Source organism: Physeter macrocephalus, chromosome 5 (assembly GCF_002837175.3).
Source record: "Physeter macrocephalus isolate SW-GA chromosome 5, ASM283717v5, whole genome shotgun sequence".
NCBI classification, from domain to species: Eukaryota; Metazoa; Chordata; class Mammalia; order Artiodactyla; family Physeteridae; genus Physeter; species Physeter macrocephalus.
In genome coordinates, this window is record NC_041218.1 from 89,266,211 (window position 1) to 89,278,740 (window position 12,530).

General features: G+C 36.5%; 1 protein-coding gene across 2 annotated transcripts in view; it reads right to left on the minus strand.

Annotated features, from left to right (window-relative positions):
• Nucleotides 1-204: 204 nt before the first annotated feature.
• RELN (reelin) overlaps nucleotides 205-12,530 on the minus strand; it is a 538,742-nt gene continuing 526,416 nt past the window's right edge. The window contains exons 62-65 of one of the 2 annotated variants that reach the window (XM_024115956.1): nucleotides 11,724-11,921; nucleotides 10,931-11,029; nucleotides 6,335-6,340; nucleotides 205-1,330 (exon numbers count right to left, since the gene is read on the minus strand). In XM_024115956.1, the coding sequence (XP_023971724.1) occupies nucleotides 1,234-1,330; nucleotides 6,335-6,340; nucleotides 10,931-11,029; nucleotides 11,724-11,921 (400 nt within the window). In that variant the 3' untranslated portion in view covers nucleotides 205-1,233. The remainder of the gene's footprint in view (nucleotides 1,331-6,334; nucleotides 6,341-10,930; nucleotides 11,030-11,723; nucleotides 11,922-12,530) is intronic. The other variant, XM_024115957.2, reaches the window with a different exon arrangement.

Sequence of the window (12,530 nt, forward strand, 5' to 3'; positions counted from 1 at the left end):
TTAGTGTAATTACAGAGTGAATAATAGAAAAAAACTGAGTAAGACAAAAATGGCTACATTGAGAGTGTGGCTTCATAATTGCTATTATCAATGATGAAACAAAATAAAAAAACAGTAAATATATTTGACACTGACTGTTCTTTCCAAACCTGACCAGGCTTACAAATCTTACAGAAAATTTAATTAACAGTAAATAAAGACAAATGAACTTCAAATGGCTTTTGAACATAATTTTTATTTAAGCATGGGCTTTTAGCATGGTTCACCCTAGAGTGCAACCTTTTCGTTAGGTTAATAGAGAGTTCAGGGCTACAGGGCCATTATAATGTTGCTGGTGTTGGTACAACTTCATCAGAAAGGTATGAATATGACCCGCAGGAAAAACAATCCACAAAGAGAACACAATGAAAACATCCACTGTTTTACAAATCACTCTGTTACCACAGACACAAAATGGCAGTTACTGTTAGTAAATCAGCCACAGAACACTTTAAAAGAATCTTTAGACAAGGAAATGGGAATTCCTTTGTGGGAGATAGGGTCTTCATCCACAATTTTTAAGTAGAAAATATTTCAAGGTCAGGCATCTTTCTTATCCACAAAACAACGCTAAGCCAACATACATTTCAAGGGGTATATTAAAGGAGATACAATATCTTTACAACTATCTTCTTGAGTAGGTATTTCAATGAATTTTCTGCAGAATATAAGTAGCCTGAAATTCAGCAGCAAAATATTGCAACATAAGTAAATACAGTGTCAATGTGTTGTTATATTGTAGAAGAGAATACATAAAGGACAAACAATGATAATTTAATCATATAAAACATGATACATAGCTGAAATACAGTCCACTTAAATAGCTTTGTGACCAAGAATGTTAAATACTGTACTAAATGCCATTTTAAACATAAAATCTCTTAAACTTTTGTGCTTAAACTTTTTTTTCTGTTAGACTATTCCTTATTTTCAATACTGCCACTGTAACTGATATTACCACAGATCACAATTTGCACAGACACAGCAACATGAAGACATTTACTTATGAGAAAATAAGTCACTTGTCATTAGTTCACAGTGTGGGAAAGTGGTGTATACTCAGTCTTGAGAAGGGCTTTCAGTTAATCACCAAGTCCTTCACAGAAATTTCCTGATATCAGATGCAGTACGAGATTTAAAAGAACGGAAAACAACACATCACAAGTTGGAAGGAAAAATAAACTTTTTGATTCCTCATGGGTATCGTCTAAGTGACCTTCGTCTTCTGTTGTAGAAGTGCCTGAGCCCATGTTGTCGTGAAAAATTCATCATGTAATTTTGTTTGCGAGTGCTGTTAAAATCAGAAAGGATAGAGGCAGGGGAGGGAAAGGAGAAAGAGCATGTAAGTCCCATCATTGAAAGCACAATCTAGGACCTTAGTCTAGGTCCTAAGTTACCCTGATACTTATTTGAAAATTTTCAGGGTTAATAGGTCATGCTGACATTACCACCCCAGGACAGAAGAACTAAAGGCTGACACCTGAATTCACTGCCTTTGGCCTTGAAGAAATCCCCTTCTTCTCATGAGTGAGGTCTGAACCAGAAAAAAAGGTAAATTCTCTTGATTCATTGCAAAAGTGGACTGAAACTTTTGTGATTTTTAATTTTATTCTTGAACTTTTTCTGAAAACATTTACTTGGATGGAGTTCATTTGAGACAAAGTGCGTGCTGTACCCATTACCTTATTTAAATACATCTTCAACAAGTAGAAAGCATAATTTGATTGTTTCAGCAAACATTTTCATTTAAAGCTTAAAAAGCAAAAACAAACAAAGGGAAAACAAACTTGTTATCTGAATCAGTTTGACCTTCCTATTTTATGCAGTCTCAGGGGCAAAATGAGGAAGTAAGTTTTTTTCTCAGAAGGTCGGATTCCGCTGCCTTCCTCAAACAATAAGCAGCTTGGGTCATAGTCTATAAACATGGCCTTATGAAGGAGACACCCCACTGAAAAAAGATCATAAAATACTAAGAAAGTGTAATTCAATGTACAGATGTAAATATATGAGTATATATTGCCCCCATGTATGTACATACACGTTCATGCATACATACTCTACGTGAAGCTGATAAAAATACTGAAAATGGATTTTAGGAGCCTGTAGGAATATGCACGATACTGGTAGAGACAGCTGTTAAAGTTTTGATATGGAAAATGTAATTTAAAAAGGATCATTATCCATAAGGTCACTGGCAAGAATCAGACTCCTTTCACACATGGACTGGAGTGACAACATGTCTCTATGTAGCACTGAAGTGTGTTTTTTAAGTGTGAGCCTCTTAGTATTTTCCAAATTCACTGAGTCTCTTGAATACTGTCTGGTCCTAAAGTCTTTTCCTCCTTAATTTTATGGGAACATAAAATGCGTATGGAGCAGGATAATGTCATGTGATGTGCTATCACCATGAAGGTCAGTCAATATGACATGAACTTGAGTCACGGTAAGGAGGTGGGAATGGATAATTTTGCACTGAGCAGTGTATTCTTCTGAGTTATTAATGATCAACAGACCAGGCAAGGTGTAAAATGATACTGTTTTACCTAGGATATTATACTAACACTTGTAACATACAGAAACCTTTAAAATAGGATTTTTTAGATGTTTGATCATTAGAAAAGAAAATTTATAATAAAATCTCTCAAAGGAAAATGCATAAAGTGAATTTCATCAGATATGTTTAATCAAAAAGCAACAGTATCTGTGCTGAAAACTTGATAAAAAGAAGACATCACATTGATATATATTTTGCAAAATAAAGTGCTAATAACTGTTCACCCTGGATTTCTATACTATCAAAATGCTAGAAACTATAGAATGGAAACAAAATATACTCTGAAGACACCGTAGAGAAAAAGAAAAAAATCAGGTTTCGTCTTCAGGTAGCTTGACTATCCTCCTTGCTCCCCTGTATCAACCAAGTTGACCCATTTCCATGTCATAGTTGAAGAAGGAAATGAATGTATCCATTATTCATTAGCTGCTACAAGTACTAATTGCTGCCTATGTAAAGTCTAGTTACAAAAAACGGACAATGACCTAATGTATTGAACTAATCAAGTGTCAGGAGAAAGAATCCTCTCACCTCTTTAGTCACAGAAGATTGGGACTGGCACTAGCTGTCTTCCTGCCAGCATCCTAGGACACCTCGTGGCCCTTTCCCTGAATTTCCCTGAGCTATTACAGTGGCCCCCTAAGCTAGCCTCCACATTCTCTCCCCTTATGAAAGAAACACCACTGACAAGATACTATGATATACTAAGAAAGTATCACCGAATGTGTAATTGTATGTATGTATGTGTGTGTGTGTATCTTCCCAAGCATACATACAATGAATTTTGCACACCAGTTTCAGTAAACTTCCCCTCAAATGCTGGCTTTATCTTGTTAAAAGAAAACAAAACAAAACCATTCATAATCCTCGTAAGTCAACTTCGCCAGCTATTTCAAGTCCTCCACATGTTTCACCTTACTCTGTTTTTCAAGTCCTTTCATCCGCTACACCTCACACAGACATCTCTATTCAAACTCACCTTGAGCCCCTTCCATCTGCCTTATTGGACAATCCCCAACATACCTTCCTAAAATTTCTACTTATTTTTCAAGTATCACATTTCCTTTCTTGCTCACCCCCTGCAGTAGGGATTTCCCCCCCTCCTGTGAACCCTCATAGTGCTCCTGCTTTGCATGGAGATGATTTGTGTTCACATCTTGGCTCCCCATGACTAAACTGCGGTGGGTGTCGTGGATGTGCCCCACTCCCTCCAGCCCCACATCATAGCGCTGAGCCTCCTGCCTGACCCCTGGGGGGGTCAAGGCATGTTTGTGGAACTTATGGTGACTTACTGATTGGATTCCTGTTGTAAATCATTACTCTTTAACTATAAGGAATAATTGCAAAGTTAAAGCAATGAAAATATTCTGTTGAAAACACATTTAAAGATATAAGGCACTCAAAGAGAATTTAAAATAGTTAAAATATCTTACACGGAAAAAAGATAAACTCAGAACACTCAAGATATTTAGTTACCTTAATGTGACCGAGATGGACATGAAAGTGACCTCAATATCCCGGAACAAAGGAACATTTAATCTGAACAAAAGTTGATGTGCGTGTTTAATGGCTTTAAAGCAACTTCTCCATATAACTAGTTACTTATTATGGACTGATTTAAATTCTTCATTTTTGTATGTGAGAAAATAAATATTAACAGGTTGCTGATCTTTTAATACCCTGATAATCGATAGGTCCAGCTTGGAAGCTGACCTCTACTTTAGGAGGCATTTTGATTCACTGGATACCCTTTAATTTCGAATACATTTTCGTATCAGTAGCATATCTTTGGATCTCTGCGAATGTTCATATGCACTCAGCATTTGCTATAGACGTCTAGTGTTTTGTAGCCACATTAGAAATGGCCACATTTTCAAAGCACACTTGAAACTAACTAGTAATTTTGTTATGTAAAGCATAAATATCTCTGGAGACAGTTAAGTTGGAATATAGCAAAGCAGATTTTTCCAGTTCATAAGCTTTTGAAAATCAAGCACCATGGGAAGCTATACCAAAGTGCTGCCTGCTTCGAGGACCATTTAATAAACTGACATGGTTATTAAACTTGTTGTGGCTTCTAAAATGTCTAAGTTATAGGATTGGGCATTAGGGGAATTTTAAACAAGTTTAAAGATCTCATGCTTATTATCTTTTTTTTTTTGTGAAGCAGATCTGAGAGCCTATTTTTGTTTTTGATACATGTAGATGTATAGTTATAGATAAACTTATAACCAAAATAATTAAGGTGTGGTGGAATTTTAAGGATTTATTTCTTCACTGTGATTATAGGGGAAAGTATTTTTATTATAATTCCAGTGAAAGCAGGTAATATTCATCCCAAGGCATATCAACTACAGTACTTATCAATTTGCTTTGATTGTGAATAGAACTAGGTCCATTTATAAACTCCCATTATGAGTTAAGTCATTGAAGGAAGGAAGAATGATGACTTCTTGGAAATGCTAACTTAAATTTCCATTATCACTGAGGGAATTTGGGGACTTTAGACAGCATATGGAATAATAAAATGCTTCGCTGTTTCTGCATAGGAAATACAGATATTGCAAATTTTTTCAAGAACTAGTGACTGTGTTCTCTCGAACTGCTCTTCTTCACTGGAGCCACTATCTTAGGTTATTATTATGAAACAATTTGACTGATTTTTAATTGATTCTAAAGGAAATGGGGAAGATAGAGATTTGGTAGAAGTAATTTGAACTCACAGAAATTTAGGCATTTTTACTGTTCAGTAATTTATTTTTCATCAAAACAAAATGATACAATAAATAATATTTTATATCAATGCAAAAATAAGAATCCAGTGACTGCTATTATCTTTCAGAGAAATATTGATGAGAGTAGAATGGGAAGCTGACACTGAAACTAATCAATGAAACTGCCCTGCATAGAAGAAAAAAAAGTACATTTTACTTTCAAGGCCATGTGTTTTCAGGAGGGCTACATGTAGATAAGTGTGGGCTCATATATCTCACAAATGTAGAAGGTTTCATTTTTCTTTTCCCTGCTGAATGGGGATAGGAATAATATCTGATATTGTGTACCTTGGGGAATTGTAAGGATTAAATGAAAGCTTCTAGTAGAATATGCAGATGTTTAATAAATGACAAACATTTTACCTTCTTTCCTAAGTTTAAAGTATCTCCATCAGAGGACAAATGTAAATATATATTTAAAAAGGCCAATCTTACCTAAGGATAGCATCTAGAACTCACAAATATTATGAATAAACCCATTCCCTTTTGCCTGTTCATTTATTAACTTAGAATAGAATTAAGAAGTCTAGGCATCCTCACTCATCTCCAGCACAAGAGATCTTTTGAAAGACACTGCCTTTAATCAAAGCCCCTAGCTCTTTTCCACACATTTCTATTTTCACTTTCCCCTCATAACGAACTTATAAACTGTTAACATTTCAAGAGCACCTAACAAAATCCCAGACACAGAGTCAAACATTCACATGAAGGAATGCTGATTGGTACTCTGGTCTATGCTCTTGTGCCCCATATTGTATACATCAGAAAATTACCACAATTTCGCTGAACTCCGAGTTTACATGATATAGGTTTCAAGTGTTCCAGTATATTTCAGTATCACGTATAACTTTGTTTTCACAGGTTTTTTTTTCAGTTGCAAAGGTCTTCTACAAAACTTCTCAGTTAACGTACTACCACTGATGAAACTATTAGTAAACAGTTCCCCGGAATTAGTAAGAGGACTTACCTTACTCTAGTGGAAAACCAATGACAGCAAATAATGAAATATAACACAAGTTAAAAAATGCCTTTCAACACATGCAGCACTGTGATTAGTCATAAAAGTCTGATCAGGTTTAGATGCGATATAGGATTTTTCATCTCTTTTGAAAATAAAAATTAAAGAAGTTATTTCTTATTCTTCTATACCTAATATACACATATATTTAACTTTTCTATGTAATGCAACATGCAATATTTGCTCATAACCGTATGTCAAGGTACATGTAGCTATAGTACTACATTTGGCATAAATGTTGCATATAAAGTATAAATATGAAAGTAATAGTTTAATAACTACCATTAATTTTATTATTTGATTTTTTAATTATTTACATTTTAGAACATACTTATTCCTGAATATATTAAGGAATGGGCTCTTAAAAATATGTAAGTCCTCTATATCAAACAACACAATCAAATTTAATAAAGGATAAATATGCTTTGCAACAAATGTAATATGCTGTCCTCCATAAATCATTTGTGCCAAAAATGTGACAGTATCTTGATAATGAATACATGAGGGAATGGCCATGATGGAACTCATATTATAAAATCTGATAAATGCCTTTAAGACCATAGTTAGCAGCATATTCATTTCCAATTCTCAGCAAATGTGGTAATAATTCACTTATTAGTAAATCAATCCACAAAGGCTGACTCTTTACTGAGCAATTTGCTTTCAAGGTACACATGCAAAAATTGGCCCGCTTCATTGTACACATGACAGGTTGTGACTTAGACACGCACACAGGAAATGTGATGTGTGAATGAAATGCATAGTTGGGTGAGGGAGATTCTTAGGGTAGAAGGATGAGTGCCCAGCAATAAGACAAAGGATTCCCTTTTATCCTAAGAAGAACCCCACCAGCATGGATCTTGTGAGGGATCTGCCCAAATGTAATCAAAAACATTTACTGAAAAACAAATATTCTACACTAGCCAATGAATTCAGAGAAATTAGGTTTCTGACGCTTGATTGTCAATGACTGTATTAAGCTGCATCACTCAGACTTTACGGATGAGGACTTTTTGTAAGCTAGTGAGGCTGGAAAAAAGTGATCTGTCAATTCAGTTCATCTGTTCTGTGGCAGATTAGCCAGGGCTTATCATCATGAAGTGCTTTTCATGTGCAGGTTTTATTGAAAAACATCATCAGAGTGGGGAGATTACACTCTCTAACAAGCATAAGGCATAAGTGACTTCGCTTGTTAAATGCTAAAACTGTGGTTTTTATCTTTATGGTGTGGGGCTTATTCTGTATATCCATATTTATGAAACTCAAATCCTTCTGGATGGAGTATTTTAGAATTAAACCATTAAATTAAAAATATATTCTCTATCTTGCTCATTTAGGATGCACTCCTAAACCTTAAAATATTTTCAAAAGTGCTACATTTTTTTCTCATCAAACTCATGTATCTTCTTGGTTAATATGGGCAGTACTGAGGTTAGACTCAAGATACCATGCGTGACCACAGTTTTTCTTTCTAGGAGTTTTTAGCATGTGTCCTTAGTGCACATGCACAAAAGCTAAACTATGGTAATAAAGCTAGATTAGGGCCAATCTTTACTCAGAAAAGAAAATATGTTCTAAAAATGTATATCCCCCCATTGGTTGCAAAAAACATATTAGTTGCCCTATCTGTGGCATTCAGTTAGGCAGGGCTTGTATCTCTTGAGATATGCACCTCAGCCTCCTGTTCCCTCCACACTTAAGGAGTTAACATTATTAGTTACTATAACTGTTATTATACAAAAGTATAGTTAATTAGGATGATATTTTGAATTTAATAGGGCTTTATGGGAGTATTTCACCTCTCCATTTCTAAATATACATCTACTGCAGCAAAGTTATAATTAGTAATATTTGTGAATTGTGACATGAACTTTGGCTGGCTTCTTTGTGCTTTATGTGGTTGCAAGACACTTGGAAAAATTATTATATTTTATTTTTCTGAATTATCTGGAACTTCATTTTTAAGCTCATCAAATGAATGAATTAAAGTAACTGTTTTGTAGAGCTACTAAGGGCATATTAACTAGCAAATGCCTTAAAACTTTTTGCGACTCTTCTGAAAATAAGCAGTTTGAAAGAATACAGTGGCATAGAAATATTAAATCCTAAGACAAGAGCAAAACATCAAAAACATAGTTCTGAAAATATAATTTCTTTGTACCGTATTTTTTAAACAACTCATTGATTGAACTCAGCTTTATGAAGTATTTCTTCTTTCCAAAAAAGAAGGAAAACAAAGTGACTCCTTTAGTTTTAACAAATTTTAACATATTATATATATACACACACATATTTATATAAATATATAAAATTTTATGGTTACACATGTAAAGTTATGATTTAAAATTATTCACCAAAAGAAGACTGACTAAAACTCAAGTCATGCAATACTCTGCATGTGTGGCAATGCTCTTTTCTCATTTGAAATGTTTTAGTGCCCTGAGACTTTGAAACGATCATGCAGAATAAGAGCAGACAGGTGCCTATGTGCTAAATTCTTTGAAGTCTTAAAATTCTGGAGATGGAATAAAAGTGAAGTCTTTATAAATACAGATTATTGCTCCAGAAAAATACCAGAAATGCTAGGTTTCTGGTATCTTATATAATCTGACCTTGATTCTTGTAATAATATCATGATTCTGGTTACTGCTTATAAAAATTAATATCAACAGCAGGTATACCAGAAGGTTCCCTGGGGAGCTGTGTGGTGAGAACCTCTGAGGCAGCAGGTCAACTCTGTTCTGCTCCCAAATTGTCAAGGGGTTATTTTATACCAGGGAGTATATTTGTACTTCTGACCCCACCTACTCTTTAATCTTAGTACGTGGGAGGGGACTGTGGTGATAATATGCCTTTGAAATCCAAAATGGATAACTGCAATTGCTTGGTTGGATGGGGGGATAAGAAATATCCTTATAACACAGGACATGTTAACAATTGTTGTATCTACCCAAGGTCAGTATTAGCATCCTGCCTTCTACTGAGGACTGTCAAGCTTTGAACTTTCCATAAAAGTTGGTAATGCTTTGTCAGGCACAGGAAGCCCCATTAATGTAAACTGTCTTGGCAAGAGACTTGAAAGATAAAAACTGGTTATTGACTCTAAGTTTGATTCTCAACCAGTTTATTAGAATGAACTGAGGTGCTTTTCAAAAAGACCGATGCTCAGGTCTCACTGAAGATCAATTTAAATCAAGTAATCCGTAGGTATGGGCATGGACATTGGGACACTCATTGATGCTTCCAAAAGCTCCTAAGTGATTCTGATGTTCAATCAGATTGAGAAGCGCTGCTCTGAAAGGAAAGTAGCCAGAGCATAATGGCTAGAGGGTTGGTGTTTGGTCTGTCTGGATATCTCTCTCTCTGAACTTACCATACATCATTCGTTTTAGAGCCCAGGTTAGTCTATTCTCCTGGAATAATGCAGTCTGAGGAAATCAAAATCTAAGTAAAACATCAGCCTCATAATACAGATTCACGTGAGTCTGACTGTTACTTTAAACTTCAACTTTATCTTATGGAGGCAGAGCCCAGCAAGTTGTCCAAAGCAGCAGAGCACACAGTGGGAGCTTGTGTAGGAACCGGGTTGCTCTTGGATTTGGGGATTGATATGGATGCCATGCAAGCAGGTGCCTCAGTGAAAACTAAGAAGAGGGCTAACTCAAGACTGAAAAATTCAGCTCATGGCTATGATTGAAAGAAAACAAATCTGGTAGGTTTCCTACCAATTAATCACTTAAATTTGCTTTCAAAATGACTGAAATCAGCCAAGGAACTGATTTCGTTTTCGATTTGGTGAACAGAATGAACATTTGAACCTATCTACCGAGAAGATTCGCCTCTCCTTGCCAACCACTTGGAGCCATCAGTCCGAACACGTCGAGACATAAGCATCCCAGTTCTACAGGAACTAGATTGTTAGAGAAAAAGCAAGTCATCTCACTGTGGAACAGTCAACCCAGTTAGGTGAGAGCGCTGACAACTTTATTCCATGGGAGAAACCATGGGGGAACACCCTTGACTTCTTAGGCACTGGGATTGGTCACGAGGAATCTGAAACCACAAATTCTTTGTTCTAGTTTTGACCATGTCATTAAATGGAAGAATGCCCCAGGCATCTGTTGCTAGGACAGGTGTTTGTAATTGGGCACATGTCCTAGTGATACTCTGTACATCGACCAGTACAGATCCTTTTTCTTTTCAGGATGTCATTCCATTTTATAAGGCAACTCAGATCTGGTAGTCGGCATTGTTTCCCATTTACCTGGAGACTTCTGTTCGATCCAATTTAATTAATATTGTCAAACCCTTAAATAAACCTTTGCTTATCAAAGTTTTCTAAGGTATATTAAATTAAATTCGGGGCTTTGTTATTTCACTGTTAACTAGAGCTGTAGTTTGTGATTGTGGAAGAGTATAAGCCAAAGTGGTCCCATGGGGGTTTCTCATCAGGGACAGTTCTTACTGAATTAAGGAGCATGCCATATCGAAGGAATTTCAAACCTTTCTGAAATGGACATGAGATGCTATGTATCAGATACTCACAGGACGACCTCCACATGGTCCAAAGCCCATTGATCATGACCTGTTCCATTGTGGCGTGGCTGCCACCAGCGCAATAAAACTCCTTTCATCCGTGCCTCCCTGGGTCACAGATAGAAGGACAGAGAGATTAAACACTAGAACACAGAGAACTTTCTGGTAGGTGACTTCCAGACTTCAACTACAATAGTCTAATCTTCATCAACATAACTTTGGGTATGGAATTTAGATTTGCTCAGGTCATAGTATTCTCCTAAGCAGCATCAAGTTTTACTGGCTACTCAAGGATTTGCAATCCTTCTACATCTCTCTCCCTTCTTCCCCTTGCTCCACTAGTAACTGGAAGAGTCACATCTTTAGTCAACAAATGTGACGTGCCTTCTATGTGATGGGCACTGTACTAGACGCTGGGGTACCATGCCAGGCAAAACTGACTAAGCTGCCTATCCTCAGCAAATTTTTAAACCGGTGTACCCAGCAGAAGATTAAAAATGTTGTTTCCTAAATGACTAGAAACACTGGTTACTGGGAGGGAAATATGCACAACGCACCCTTGTATTTAATTGTTTTTCTCTCTTCCCTCTTGACCTTATCCTGGCTCCCAGGCTCCTTATCCCTGGCTCCCCTTATCCTGGCCTGTTGTCCTAACAGAAAACGGTAACACAACTCTGGAGATCTGGATTAGTCTTGGTTCTGCCACCACCTACTTTTGCGGCGTTGGTTCAGTAACTTCACCAAACACTGTTAATTGTTAGGATCGTGTGTGACACCATGCTTTTGCTCTCTGACCGCTTACAGGGGGACGTTGTAGGACACCCTCTGAGCCTGTGTGAAGTCCTTCGGCTGGTGCTGCGCGATGACGTGCCAGGTGATCCCGTTGTTGACACTGTACTGCAGCAGCACGGCCTTGTCCACGGCGTGGGGGCCACTCAGGTCGCTGTTGCAGCTGTCTGTCTGCGATGTACTCCCAATTTGCAAAACAAACATGATTTTGCTGAACAAACACAGGGGAAACGATGTGTAAACAAAAGTCAGGAAGTATTCAAGGAGTTATACTTTCTATTTTTTTATCTTTCTCGTTCCTAAAGTCTATAATTTTCATGTTCATAATATAGTAAAAATAGAAGCATCCAGTCTTATGACTAAGTCACATAAATAACAAAATTTATTGAACTTATCTTTTACATCATACATATTAAGCCCAGAAGGCTGGTGTTCTACACAGTGAAAATTTTTACTTTCAAAGATCTTTTTTCTTCTTATGATGTTAGAAATCTTGTTAGAGCATTTCTCCTGAAACACCTTCTGTTCTCTGCAAAGTGATATGGGCCAAATAGGCAGTTGAGGACATGGAGAGGACAAGAAATAAAACCACAGTATTTATGCTACATGCTTTTTACAAATAGCTTCAAGCTGAACAGAATCTGGACAAGGATAAATCATCATGTTTATTTTAGGAAAGGATGTCTGGATATCAGAGCAGAGGGAAAACTGAGTTAGACACACAGGCTCTGGACAATATCTGCTATTGTGTTTGATGTGTCCTTTTGTTTTTCACAGGCATCCTTGCCCTTAGAAGATACAGTTTTTTTTTTTTTTTTTT